This window comes from Prionailurus bengalensis, chromosome E4, assembly GCF_016509475.1.
Source record: "Prionailurus bengalensis isolate Pbe53 chromosome E4, Fcat_Pben_1.1_paternal_pri, whole genome shotgun sequence".
NCBI classification, from domain to species: domain Eukaryota; kingdom Metazoa; phylum Chordata; class Mammalia; order Carnivora; family Felidae; genus Prionailurus; species Prionailurus bengalensis.
This window is the reverse complement of record NC_057360.1, coordinates 12,280,716-12,296,004: the sequence shown is the minus strand read 5'-3', so window position 1 is coordinate 12,296,004 and position 15,289 is coordinate 12,280,716. Positions and strand designations below refer to the sequence as shown.

Below are 15,289 nucleotides of genomic sequence, written 5' to 3'. Positions count from 1 at the left end.
TTAATAGTTGCTTCATGAAAAAAGGTTCTGTGATAAATGAATATGGAAAACACTGAATTAAACAGGTTTTCTTGCTACAGGGTCTTCTTGGAAACCTTAATATGCTTTTCTGGGTTGAGCGAATCTGAAATGATATTTTATAATAGAATATTTCTATAACTACAGAAGACACTATCAGAAACACATGTTAGAAAATATGAAAGTGAAAGCATAGCTTTCCTAAGGTAACTTCTTTGAAGGAGACCTTTGTTTACATGTCACGCCATAGGGTTTTTTTGAAGACTAAGGAATTAAGTATTTATGGTACCTACCAAGTGCTAGTGCAGAGTGAGTAAGTATCTCTAACCTAGTCTATCTATTTAAAATGTACTCTCAGTACCTTATTGTCAAAGTTCACAGTATTAAGACCACTTCCATTTGATTTTCTTGTCAGTGTAACTATTTTCTCCCAAGTTCAATTTCTGTGAAGCCATTGAATCTGAAGTGAGTACTTTTTAAATAGTTATTCTGACGAATATAACATGTTGAAAATGGAAGGAATGGGACAGAAAAGATCTGCTGATTTAAAATTTTTACAGAAGCATCAAGGAATACTACTTAGATCCAATGCTTTCATCCATGCCTTGAGATTGTAAAGATTGCTAGAGTGCTTTTGCCCAGTGTTTTGGTGTCCAAAAGCCGGGATTTTTGTTGATGTCAATGATATCTAAATATGTCTTGTTGTCTTTTGTCACATAATTAGGAACTATTAAAATATTTCACCATAATTTTGACTACTTTATCATGATTTTGACTATACTTAAATTTTTAAGTGAAGATTTATTATATAATTATTTCCTTTTCCCGTTTTTAAATTTAGATTAATGATCAACATTATTTGATATAATTTTAAACAGAATGAAAGAAACTTGATGTTTAAGAAGGCTGGTATAGACTTATATTAGGTCAACATATGATTTATATTAAAATGTTTGGGATATTAAAAATAGCTCTCTGCACAATGCATAGAACTTGAGAATCTGAAATTGAGAACCAATGCTATTGTAATAATTTTCATACAATCCCAACAATGGCAGCATGGGAAAATAAGTCAAATTTGACTTGGTCCTTTTAGATTCTCTCTGAGAATATATTATTCTGTATTTTTTTCTACATTTTAAATGTATCCTCTTTTCCCCTTGAGAAAAATAGTAAGTAGCACCAATGAGTAGAAGATTAGGGTTAACCTCTGTCTTTGAAATTGCTGTGAAACTTGATAAAATTTTTTTCGGCATTGTAATCAGTGCTGCAAAGAATGTCATTTGCTTGTGTACATGTGTGCTACAGTTTCTTGGAGGAAACACCCGGCTTCTGTTTCAAATACAATTTTAACAAAGATCGGCTGTAAATATTGGAGATCAAGAAGTTTTTCTTCACTGCCTTTTTTGGATTCATTGGGGTTTCTCTGTTAATTTGAGTTTTCTGTTTTTCCTCTGTTTCCCCCTACTTATTTGTAGGAGTTAAACCCAATTTCAACATGTATTCTCTCCAGTTTTAAAGGACTGTATTCTTCTACTTGTAAGTCTAACATCCCCACTTGCATCTTCCACGGTATGTGATAGAGTAATAATTCACCTCATTTTTGTAACATTTTTCTAACATTTGAAACTGAATTATTATTTTAACTATTGCCTTTTAAAAACTAGTACTTATTCAAGACTTAGAATATGTTGACCTATTCCCTGTTTGCTATTTTTTTTCTTGAATTCCATTTCTCTATCTCTCTGAGTTTCCTTTCATAATTACATTCTCTTATACTGCTAAATGAGTATCTATGAATAATAAAATATATCTGAAAATAACTAGCATGTTCTCTTTAATAATCATTTAGCAGAATATGGAGTTTTAGATTGCCAATTATTTTTCTCCACAATTCAAAGGTATTTTTCCGCTGTCTTCTTGCCTGAATTGATGACAGTGTGCCGTCTGTAGTCTGCTAATTATTGATAGCTGTCAGTGTCTGATGACAATTTACTCTTTTTTCCCTTATAAATGACTTGATATTTTGGCCAATAAGACCAGAGGAGCATTTATGTATTTTTAAAGCCAAATAGCTTTATTAGAATTTGAGTTGGTATTCATCATCCTTGCTTGATTTCTCCAAGTATCATATGTGATCTTTCAGTATATAGTTTTGTCTTTTTTTCCCCCTAATTTCAGGAAAATTTTCTTGAATTTTAGTTTTTAGTATTCTCTTTTATTAAAAGCTTTTATTGTCTTCTTTGGAATTTCTATTATGTTGGATCTTCTTTGCCTATCTTAAATAATTAGTCATTTTCTAATATTTTCTCTTATTTGTTTTTAAATTTTACAAGTTTTCTTCCTTTTTAGCTTCCATTCCTCTCGGAGTTTTATCTGTTTTTATTTACTCATGTGTTACTATAAATTTAGTTCTTATATATCTGGAATTATTTTTACCTTTATTTTTGGTTCTTTCCTGAATTATTTCATTTCTTTGAGTTCTCTAACTTTGATATATATTGTTCCTATACATATATTCTACTTCCTTACATTCTTTTATTTCTTTTTGAAGTATTGGGTTACACCTTTCATCTTTTATGTGAAAATGTTATATTTTTCTCATAATCATCTACAAAATTTGACTGTGATTCTTTTCTGTTGTTATTTTTATGTGAAATTAATTTTCTGGAACTTTTAGGTGGGCCAGCTCTCTCAGGAAAGCTTAACAGATAGCTCTGTGGCTCTGGAGCTCCCTCTTCAGTTATTTTCATGAAGATATTTTCAAAAAGATGGCCTTGTACTTTCTGAGACTTACTGGTTCTGTTTTCCTTACCCTTTTTTATTTAGTGTTTTTTTTTCTTTCTTATTTCTATTAATGAAATGAAATGAAATGTTAAATGTTTATGGTCAGCTTTTATTGATGACTCAATTTTAAAACTTGAAGTTAGATTTCCCGGGGCAATTTGAATTTAGAGAAATGTGAGATTTTTCTAATATCCTTGAATAGGCTCAATCTCAAACACAATTTGCATCTTTAACCACTTTTATTCAGAGGCTCCAGCGTATCTCATAGATCTGATGCATGATAAAAATAATGAAATCCGAAAGGTCTGTGATAATACTTTAGATATTATAGCGGTAAGTAATTCTTCTTCTTATGCAAAGTGTAATAATAGTCTTTATTTGGTAGAAAAGAAAACTCTGTACATCTTTTTAGAATTTGGCATTTAATATAAATGCAAATTTGTATTTTGATGAGTCTCTGAAAATACAGTGATATTAAATTCATATTTTAATCATTAAAAAATGATTAAAGGCTTTCAGCCTTTAGGCTTCTTGAAGAGGTCTACATGTCTCTCAGAATCATTTGTTTTTCAGAGAAGTGATTACATTGGAGCAGGGGTTTGATGAGAATTTCTACAAGAATTTAATAGTCAGTTTTGCAGTTTGACCATTAAACTTTTTTAATAAGACAAATGTTATATCAGTTATTTTCTCAGTGCTTTGATTTTTGTCATATGCATACACTTGTTTTGCCAGTTGCTTTGGAATGATGAGACATGCAAAAATCATGTTATTCATGACCTTAGAAGTTTTGAAAGGATGTATAACTGAAGGAATATAATCAGAAGGGTGATCTGAGTCCTGGATTAGAAACTTGCTCTCTGTACAGACTTGTTTCAGAAGTCATGCTCCTGCTGACCACCTAGTCTTCTGCCTGGACTTGGGCCTTGCACCTGGGATGTGCCATACACTAGATTACTTTAAATGTTTTTCACCTGTGGCATACACAAAGTGCTTCCTTCTTTGAACTGGATTTATACCTTCTATTTTGGCTCACTTGATAAGAAGTTTCTTGAATATACCCTATTCAGTAGTTTTCAAAGTTTAACTTAAGCTTTTTAAATGATCAGAATAACATTTTTAATGTTTGTTTGTTTGTTTGTTTGTTTGTTTTGAGAGAGAGAGAGAGAGAACACATGGAAGCAGGGAGCGGGGAGGGGTGGGGAAGAGAATCCTAAGCAGGCTCAAGCAGGCTCCAGGCTGTCAGCGCAGAGACCAATGCAGGGCTGTCTCATGAACCTTGAGATCATGGCCTGAGCCAAAATCAATAGTCGCACGCTTAACCGACTGAGCCACCCTGGCCCGCCTTAGAATAACATTTTAAAGAATCAGTTAACAACTTTAGTAGAAGTCCTCTAAGTTGGCATTTATGCTAGTGATTTCATTATGAAATCAGACAGTCACTATCAGGTACTTCCTTGCCAATTTCCTGGATTTTATTTCAAAATTCATCTTATTTGATGTCATCTATTTTTTGGATTGGACTGAGTATATCATTACTGGCTTAAAACTAAATGAGTATGTTGACATTTTTAGCTTTGATCTCTAAATTAAAATAAGGAAACTTTGCATATTAAATCCTTATTCCAGTAAGATGTTTCATACATGTAGACCCCTGGTGACAGGGTTTATGAATAGAGAATATTTATTTTCCTAGGGAATAATTTCATGGCTCATATACTATTTTCTAGTAGATCACTAAATTTAGTGTTGTGTATAAAGTAGGTAGTGTAAGAAAAAACTTCCTCAAGTTCTATTTGTGATTATCTTACCTTAAGCAATGAAGAAGGGAAAGAGATGTCAGTTTGTTAGAGAATGCCTTTAGCATACTTTTAAAATGGTCTTATTTGAGAAAAGTAGATGGAAGGCAGTAATATTTAGATATGTTTGGTATAGAAAGTAAATTTGTGATTGTTCCAAAATGCCAGCTCAGTCTCATTATTAAAAAATTCAGTATAAAATATGAATATAAAAACATTCCCAATAATTTCTAAACTCTGGGCTGAAATCTCTCATCTTTTTTTTTTAATTTAAATCCAAGTTAGTTAATATATTAATATATAATGATTTCAGGAATAGAATTCCGTGTAAAGTCTGTCATCTTAAACGGGAATTTTCCCCACCCTGTGTCTACCTTTCTTTTCTATTCTAGATGGCTGTCCTAGCTCTCTCTTTCTCTCTAGAACCAATGTTTTGAAAAAACTGTCTACATATTACTTCCTTCATTTCTTCAGTTCCCCTCATCCACCTTTCAACCTATATGAATTCTAGCTTCTGCCTCCTTTGTTGCACTGATATGGTGCTCACTAAAGTCACCTGGCCTTCATTTTTCTAAATCCAATGAACATTTTTAATCTTCATTTTACTTTGTTGATCTTACTGTCCTTAAAGGAACTTATAAATCCTAGTCAGAGTTAAAAATGTAAAATCACAAAGAAAATTATTTTAGGTTATTATATTGTTGGTAAGGCCTCTAAAGAAGAACAATCAATAAAATGAAACTGCTGATATATCAGCTACCTATATATGGCTCCCTAAGATGCCGTCTGATCACTTGACTTAGTATAACAAAAATTTGAATAAGTATTCTGAAGGTTCACCTAATCACTCTATGACTCTCTACACGAGATTTAACAAAGTAAGTACTTGATATGATGCCAAGTAATTTTGGACTGTTTCATTTCACACATTGGGAAACTTTAGTCTAAAAAGATATTTAGAAATAATAAACTTATTAAACAGAATATTTAAAGATATTTGTGTGTGAATTATATGATTTAAAAGTCCTGCTCTGCTACCCAACTTCATCATATTCACAGCTGAGTTTCTTAGAAGAAAAGAAGTAGTCTAATATAGATGATAAAAGGGCTAGAAACACCCCGCATCCTGCTGGAAGAATGTTTCCTTACGTTTCTGCTACTATACACGTATAAGTGTCCAGGCCCTGGTTCAGTTTTGGCTTGATAGTAAGGAACTGTACCATTTCTCAGAACTTTTTCTCCCCTTCTCAGTTGGGTAAGGGTTCTGATCTTCAACTTTGGCCTCTATGATGTGACAACTTGGTCTAATAGAGTATTGCATCTAGAATACAACTAATTCTAGTTCTTTCACTTACTGAATAATCTCAGACATTTTATAACTTTTTGAAGATTCAGTTTACAATGACACTTTTGAGGATTAGTGAGTTATTGTTAGGGTTAGAGAAAATACATATGAAGCATCTACTACATGATGGTCACTCTCTGTTTTGTTCAAACTAGACCAAAACTCAGACCTAGTTGAGAAGTTAATTTTTTTGTGTGTTTATTTTTGAGAGAAAGCAAGTGTACGTGTACGTGCACATACACATGGGGGAGGAGCAGAGAGAGAGGGAGACAGAGAATCCCAAACAGGCTCCAGCTGTCAGCACAGAACCCGATGCGGGCATCAAACTCACAAGCCATGAGATCATGGCCTGAGCCAAAATCAGGAGTTGGATACCTAACTGACTGAGCTGCCCAGGTGCCCCGAGAAGTTTATATGTTGATTAAATTCATGGACCAACATTTTCTTTCCTTGGTACGGTTAATTATCTATGTTATTTTCTGTCCATTTAAATATTTTAAATGGTATTGGAAAATAATCTGTTCACTGTTTGGATTTTAACTGTGGAAAATTATTTGGAGTATGTATTTTGGCCAGATATATTAATATTACTATTTATATTTTAAGATTATTCGGGGCGCCTGGGTGGCGCAGTCGGTTAAGCGTCCGACTTCAGCCAGGTCACGATCTCGCGGCCCGTGAGTTTGAGCCCCGCGTCAGGCTCTGGGCTGATGGCTCAGAGCCTGGAGCCTGTTTCCGATTCTGTGTCTCCCTCTGTCTCTGACCTTCCCCTGTTCATGCTCTGTCTCTCTCTGTCCCAAAAATAAATAAATGTTGAAAAAAAAAAAAAATTAAAAAAAAAAAAAAAAGATTATTCTACAAAATGGCTGAATTTGGCATTTTAAAGCTCCATATCACAGCAATTCTAAATAGGGTAATTAACCAAAAGGCCTTGGTTAGGACAGTGTGGTAAACAGGAATCTGCCTCTTCTAGTGTAGAAGTGCCTTATCTGTTAAATTACCCACATTCTGAATCTGCAGTAACTTATTTTAATTTGGACTCAGTTTATCGGCTAACCTCAGACCAGAGTGACACTCCTACCTGTCTAGGCCTCCTTATTTGGGAGAAATTTGAGGAGTGGGCTTTTTTAATGCATCAGTAAAATGACAGCTTCTCAGGTTCACTTGAGACATAGCTGCCAGTCTGGTTCTTTGAGCTCAGACTCTATTACTGATCATGACTCAGGGTGCTATTTGCTTGTCCTGAATCTTTTTCAAGAGTAAAACAAGAGGAAATTGGCTTAATTCAAAACAGGAGAAACTTTGATTAGACACAGCAAAGATGATGAAACACTAGAAATAAGCTGCCAAGGGAGAATGTGAAGCCTCCATCCAGTAAGCATTAGTAATAACTACATAACCAACTTTCTGAAATAGTTAGAAACCTGCCTAGAATGGGAGTGGATGATCTCTTAAGATTCTTTTCACCACTAGGCTTTGATATCCTAGTGTTCTCAGCATGGCTGTGTTCTAGAACAATAATAAATAAAAAAAAAAAAAAAAAGAAAGAAAGAAAGAAAGAAAAAAAGAGAGAAAGAAAAGAAAAAGAATGAGAATATTTGTAGTTTAAGGCAATTTATCTTTAAGAAAACAAACTTCATTTTTACTCAGAACAACATGGAATAGTTAAGAAAAATTCGATACCTTGTGGTGCTTGGGGAAATATGCCTTCTGCCGTAAAGAACTTGTCCCCCAAATTATGGAAATGTTACGTTAGTGATGATTTGTTTAATGAATTTGGGCCTAATCCCTCAATTGGCAACTTAAAACAGATGTGGGGTGGTAGTACTCTTTGTACCTGGAGGGTTATATGGTTGGTGATGTGGTCTCTATGGCCTCACGAGCAAGTTGTCACCTGTCCGACTAGGCCTTACGTGTAGCTTTGGGAGGCAGGGATTGGAGTAGCTGCAGTGAGTAGGGACATGAGGAGAGGAGCTTAGCTTCGTTTTCCAAGGGGATATATGGCAGTTGATCGTTGTCTCTTCTCTTCCAAGCCTTGGGAATCCTGAAGGGAAGAACAGGACCCTCTACACATAGAGAGCTTCTAAAACCCCAATTAGATTTTTATCCTTAAGTACTTCCTCAACTTTGCGTGAAGCATTTGAGGACCTCAGGAATTCTTTCCCAGTTGGTAAAAAAAAAAAAAAAAAAAATCCCTCCCCTGACATTATTGGGTTGTAAAACATTTAATACATGTTTATTAAGGACGTACTGTGTCAAAACACTAAGGCACTGGGAATATAAAACTCAGCAACACAAAGTCCCTAGAATACAAAAGTTTACATCCTAGACTCTAGAGAATACAGGGTACTGTCATCCAGAGGTGAACTTGCCTTCCAGGAGCGGTACTACTCTATGGCCCTATCAAAAGATGTTCTGCACTAATGGTGCATTGTATCTACAAGGTGTTTATGGGAAAAGGGATGTCCCTAGGTTCTCTGGTAAAGGATTAATGTCTGTTGTCTTTCTGACCAGCCACAGGCCCCTGTGATCTGATACTAACACAAGTTTGTGTCACTGAGATTTTGAAGGACAGCCCTTTCTCTTTTAGTAAGTCTGTGATCATGGGCAAATTGTGTATATTTTAGTAACCTGGAATTAATATCTAGTTTTGGTATTTTAAACTTGAAAAATTAGGTGCTGTCTTTATTCCTGGATAGTCAAAATTATATTTAATAAGACTGGTGTTTTAAAATGAGATAAACCATTGTAGGTTCACATATAAACTCTAAGACATCAATTGGTATGGTCCCCACAAAAATTGCCAGGCCAGCCTGTGTCCTACAGAAGTTTATTAATCTTGCCAGCAAGGGAAAGCAGTTTAAAAATATGTCTTACGACATCTTGGAAGGGACAGTTGGAGAAACTTTCATAGGATTAGATTAGGATTAGATTTCATAGGATTAGATTAGAACCGGGTTAGAACTCAGGTTATTTCAGGGCAGGCTTTCAAAAGCAGGGAATGGGTGGGGATTGGGTAAAATGGGTAGACAGCAGTCAGTTTTAATTGACTTACAGGTTGAGTATGGGCACAGAGCAGAGAATTTTTAAGTGAGTAGTTGACAGAAAACTACTGAGGTGTTCTTTCCAGAACAGGTGGAGTTGGTTCTTGCTTCTTTTATAGTTTTGGTACCAGTTTTCATTGGCTCGGATTTGTAAGTGAGATTTTTTATTTCTCAATTCTATATAATCAAATTGGGTTTAGAGAGATAAGTTTGGTTAGCCCTCTTTTGGAGTTCATTTTTATATTGTATAAACCTGAAAGGCATAAATTTAGGATGTTCTTCTAGCTCGTTAGAATATAGAGTATATATGTGTATGATATGAATGTGATCGTGTGTATATGAATGTATATGTATTCCTTGCTAGCTTTATGCATGTTGTTGCTTTATTGTGTGTGGTTTTCTTTTGATTGGCAATACTGGATTCAAAAGAACCCAAGCATAGTACAAAAGATAAAAATCATGATTTCTTAAATAAATTTCATTTAGTTCTATCTTTAACTTTGTGGCCTGACTGAACATGATACTTGAAATGATATTGCACAGATGAGCCTCCCCAGCACTTTAAACAGAGGTCAAAGAGAGCATTATATTTGAGGTCTGGTTAGAAAATGTCATTCATAGTGAAGACTAAAGGACAAACTTGGGATAGTACTGTTGAGAAGTAGGTAGTATGTGCCTAAAAGTCAACAGTTCTGTTATGTATGTGTTTAATTATGTGTATATCTATATTTACTTATCCTATACATATCATTGGGGTAAGTATTTTCTATGATATAAAAGGCATCTGTTTAGCGACTATTACCTTAACCTTAATGAGCAACTAAATTACTCTAGATCTGCTTTAATTTAGTATGAAGAAGTGTATTAAATAAACCATATTACATTCTCAATTAGGGGGCTGTCACATTAAAGGAGAAAGGAAAATCTGTTTTCCATCAGCTGTGTTAGAACACAAAGCAGATCTATGTAGCTCTATGTTATCCTATAGTGTGTTAATCAGATACAAGGTGTGACGGAAGCCAGTTACAAAGAGTTTTTCTGATAGTGAACAGGCTCTGATAATAGGCTGGGTGAGGCTTCACAATGTTTCTATGGTTAAGTAGTAAACAAAATGATGTAGGACTTCAAAAAGGATGGCACATTCCATTGAAAATCAAACCATAAGTCTTTCATGACACGTAGTTTTTATGGAAACTGAGTGCTTAAGATCATGTCAGGAGCTGAGAAGAAAATAAAAAAGCATGTGTACCTTTAAATACAAGACAAACTCAAGTCTCAGAGCAAGGCTATCAGGGTACCCTTTTTGTGAAAAGTATTTCAAAAATGAAGAAAAAATAACTGTATTCCTGGTGTATTTCCACAACAGCTTGATAAATTTTTATGACGTATCATGGCTGTGGTTGAGCAGTAACATCCCTGAATTCCCAGTTATTTCCTGACAATGGGGGAAGGGAATATTTAAGAGGGAAGGGGATTTGGGTGAGAGGGGTTAGGAAGAATAGATTTTAATTGATATATGTTGAATTTATTAAATGTTTGACACTGGATATTCATTTAGAGTTGATATTTAATTTTTAAAAATAAACTCCTTAGACTGCCAGTATTCTTCAGTTTGGGGGGATAATTATTTCAAAAGCTTTATGAAATAAGGGTATTAATCATACATTTTTTTGTTTATAGAATGTTAGAACTTTAGTAAATCTTACCTAGATTTGTTTCATATTAGAAATGAAGAATCTGAGGCCAAAAGGTATTAAAATGCCTTTAGAAGGTTGTTCGTATCAGACCTGGAAATAGAACCCAAGTCCCCTGATTCCTAATCCACTGTTCTTTGTTCTATACCATACCGTAATACCATCAATTCCTATAAATTCAGACTCCGAGACACAAAGGAACTGGCTTTGCCATGGCTGTTGAACTCTACTCATTGAGGTTAGATACAGAAGGTAGCTAAGTGCTGATCCATTGGAGCATGATAAAGCTTTTACTGGTTTTCACTAAAATGGGAGAGAGAGGAATTAAAAAAATAGTGAGAGGAGGTCCAGGGAGGGGCACACAGAGAGATGTTAGGGCTGGGGAGCTGTTACAAATATAAGGTTGTTAACATGTTTTGTCTTGGATAGGTAGATCTTCATTTTGAGATTGTCTTTCTTACATTTATAGTCTTAAAATGGTCTTTCTTCTCTAAGTCAATAATAGGTAGTAGTTGATTTACATATAACATCAGTCCCCCAAATTTGTTTTTGAAACTTTCCTGAAATCTAAAACTCTTGGGACCACTGTCCAAGCCTATTAATTTAGTACTAAATAGACTCTCAACAGGCATAAGCTAAAATAATTGATTTTTAAGAAATCTGGAACATAGGGGTGCCTGCCTGGGTGGCTTAGTCCGTTAAGCGTCGACTCTTGATTTTAGCTCAGGTCATGACCTCCTTGTTTTGTGGGTATGAGCCTTGTGTCAGGCTCTGCGCCTACCTAGGTTTCTCCCTCTCTCCCTCTCTCTGCCCCTCCCCTGTTCACACTCTCTCTGTCTCTTTCAAAAATAAATAAATAGATGACAGAGAGAGAGAAGGAAGGAAAGAAGGAAGGAAGGAATAGGAAAGGGAAAGGAAAGAAAAGGAAAGGAAAGGAAAGGAAAGGAAAGGAAAGGAAAGGAAAGGAAAGAAAGAAAGAAGGAAGGAGGGAGGGAAAGAAGGAAGGAAGGAAGGAAGGAGGGAAGAGAGGAAGGAAGGGAAGGAGGGAAGAGAGGAAGGAAGGAGGGAAGGAAGGAAGGAAGGAAGGAAGGAGAGAAGGAAGGAAGGAAGGAAGAAAGGAGAGAAGGTAATAAGGAAAAGAAAGTAATCTGGAACATAAAAATCAGTGTTTCAGAGACATAAAAATCAAAACCCAGCATTTTAGTTGTGAAATAGTACTATCTCATTTTCACTAATGTTGACTATTAAGGAAAAGGAGAAATCAATTATTTAAACAAATACTGTGTTCCTCGGGGCGCCTGGGTGGCGCAGTCGGTTAAGCGTCCGACTTCAGCCAGGTCACGATCTCGCGGTCCAGGAGTTCGAGCCCCGCGTCAGGCTCTGGGCTGATGGCTCGGAGCCTGGAGCCTGTTTCCGATTCTGTGTCTCCCTCTCACTCTGCCCCTCCCCCATTCATGCTCTGTCTCTCTCTGTCCTAAAAATAAATAAACGTTGAAAAAAAAATTTAAAAAAAAATACTGTGTTCCTCATTCCTGCTTCATTCCAAGATGCTGTATTTGTTAAACATTCAAATACCTAAGGCCATATTATCACAAACTAGAGAAAACTTTTATGGTACAAGTACGACATATTAATAATGTCTCATACTTAGCTTCTAAATTTTAAAAATACTTTTAAAAAGTATTTCCCAAAGTTAGCTATTAATATTGGACTTAAGAAAGTCATCGAAAACCGATAGTGTATATAGAGTATTAGGATTCTAGCTAGCTAAAGGTATGGGTATTTTTTCTATAATTTTCAGCTTTCAATAATGAAATAGTTTTATGGTTATAAATATTTCAAAAAGCTCTGTTATAACTTCTTGAGATTTTAAGGGCTTGATACTGGTTGGTCAAGGGTTTTTGCCATTTTCTTTGCAATGATCTATGACAAAAAGCCACACATAGTTGCTAACGGTTACCTCATGAAAACTCCTCTTGTCATTGTAGTGGATTCATTATAATAGGAATCTGTAATCATTGAATCATCTGCAAAACATAGTTTTCTATATCTTAAATGATTAAACAGCTTGGTACAGAATAACATATTTTGTCTCCTGTTTCCTGAGGGAGAAACTGTTGTTTTCTAAAGACCTAAGACAGCCATAGTGTTTTCATTGCGATCCTGTAAACAATAATCTGCACATTAATCATTATGTTAGTAATAGAAAATCGAATCTATAGTTTTATAGTACAAAAATACTTAAAAATTTTTATTTTTAATAAAATGACAGTAGAATCTGCATCATTGCTGCTATACTCTTGGGCATTATAATGTTAAGATATGCCTTGGTTCTAGGAGTTTATTCACTCATAAAGTGACCAAAGAAATATGGTGAAAACTGTAAAGGAATTCAGATTAACATAAGGTAGTCTAATTACATTTAATGCTAGGTCTGTGCCAATTCACTGCCTTGGAAAATCAGCTTCCCCAAGACACTAACAAATCAAACTTTAGTATCAAAAGTTAGCTGTAGATGCTTATGGATATTTTTGGTTTGTGTGTATGGACTTCTGTCAAATGGATAGATAGTCTGTGGATAGGTGGTCTTTTTTATTTTAGAAACTAAACCTTGTATGTGTAGGCTCATTAATGAGAACATTGCTCTCAGCTTGAAAGGTGATAAGAGGCTTAAGTTTGCAGGGCATTTGTGAAGAAAATAGCATCTTTCTACATTTATTACTGTACTTTTATTAGAATAGGGAAATCTTATGAGGAGCATGTAAAATAGTAATGCCTAGAATAAGCATGATTTTTTTTCCTTTGTGCAGAGCATTATTTACTAGATTAAATACACTTTATGGATATGTAATTTACTTTTTAAATTATGTTTATTTTTTTTTTAATTTTTTTTTCAACATTTATTTATTTTTGGGACAGAGAGAGACAGAGCATGAACGGGGGAGGGGCAGAGAGAGAGGGAGACACAGAATCGGAAGCAGGCTCCAGGCTCCGAGCCATCAGCCCAGAGCCTGACGCGGGGCTCGAACTCACGGACCGCGAGATCGTGACCTGGCTGAAGCCGGACGCTTAACCGACTGCGCCACCCAGGCGCCCCAATTATGTTTATTTTTGTAACATTTCACAGAAATTTGTAAGAGGCAAGTTTTACTCTCAGTGAAATAGCAAACCCCATATTTTAATATGTTTTGAGCACTTGACTAGGTTTTATATCCTGTTCTTACACTAGGAACCCTTAAGCCTGAACCTAAATTAAAATAATCAAGTCATACATCTTTCTGTCATCTTTATTGAACACTTCTTCATTCAGATAATCAGATTTAAAGTATTTCTATCAAAATAAAGTTAGTTTCGGGGTGCCTGGGTGGCTCAGTCAGTCAAGCTTCAACTTCGGCTCAGGTCATGATCTCTCCTTTCGTGAGTTCGAGCCCCACGTCAGGCTCTGTGCTGACAGCTCAGAGCCTGGAGCCTGCTTCCGATTCTGTGTCTCCCTCTCTTTCTCTCTCTCTCTCTCTCTCTCTCTCTCTCTCTCTCTCTCTCTCTCTGCCCTTTCCCCACTTATGCTCTGTCTCCCTCTCTCAAAAATAAACATTAAAAATTTTTAAAAAGTAAAGTTAGTTTCATACCTCTTGCCAAGTGAAACAAACTAGTACTCACAAAAGAAACAGTACCTATCAAATTAGCTCCAGTATTTAATGTAGATTTAATAGGATTATAAGGCATAATGATATTATAAGGCATATTCTGGGAGTTTTGATGACCTGTAACTAACTTATCTTTTAGAAAAAAAGCCAATTAGTATGGAGAATTTCTTCCCCAAAATACCATTTTACTTTTTTTTATGCATTAAATTTTTTTACCTTAATGGACAATAAGTTCATCCTTTTTTTTCTGTAAGTATATGTGATCATTCTTCTTAAATCATCTAGCCACTTCTAATATGATAGTAATATATTTTTGCAGCCAACTTTGCAACTAATACATTCACTGTGCTACATAGGGAACCAAAAAGTATACTTGCGAAGTCATGAATTTTAAAGAGGTTCAAAATTATATTTAGCATTTGGGCTAAATCATTTTAAAGCTAATCACACTGCTCATACTACATAATTAGCACAATTTAGTATTCTGTCTAATTTTGGAAACCCAAAGTGAACCACTGAAATTGTAGCCAATGAAACTGCTTGTAACAACTGTGCCATTATTTTTTCAACTCCCTCTTTCCCTAACATCCTTCCATGTACAGCCAGGTCAGAGAGAACATGATTGAGAATATAATGTGTTATGTAATATACTTAACCAGACCAGAGCCCCTTCTCTCCCATCACTGCTTGGTCAACAACTCAACACATTCATAGACTCTTAGAGCTGAAAGTTGACCGTGGAGTTCATTTATTATATTCTTATTACTGAAGAATCCATTCTACAGTGACTCTGACAAATACTCATTTATCCTCTGCCTTTTTCACATTGCCAGCCCAGGGTTTACAAAGCTGTAATAGCCACAACTAGCAGTGCACTTGATCAAGTTAATTCAGTGTTCTGGAGCTCATTTTCTCATTTGTAAAAAGACGATAATTAATAGTACCTAATTATATTATA

At 35.1% G+C, this 15,289-nt stretch overlaps 1 protein-coding gene across 2 annotated transcripts in view; it reads left to right on the top strand.

Annotated features, from left to right (window-relative positions):
• The window catches only part of KIFAP3 (kinesin associated protein 3), a 174,797-nt gene that overhangs the window by 120,571 nt on the left and 38,937 nt on the right, over nucleotides 1-15,289 (top strand). For both annotated transcript variants that reach the window (XM_043568731.1, XM_043568733.1), the window contains one exon: nucleotides 3,053-3,138. In XM_043568731.1, the coding sequence (XP_043424666.1) occupies nucleotides 3,053-3,138 (86 nt within the window). The remainder of the gene's footprint in view (nucleotides 1-3,052; nucleotides 3,139-15,289) is intronic.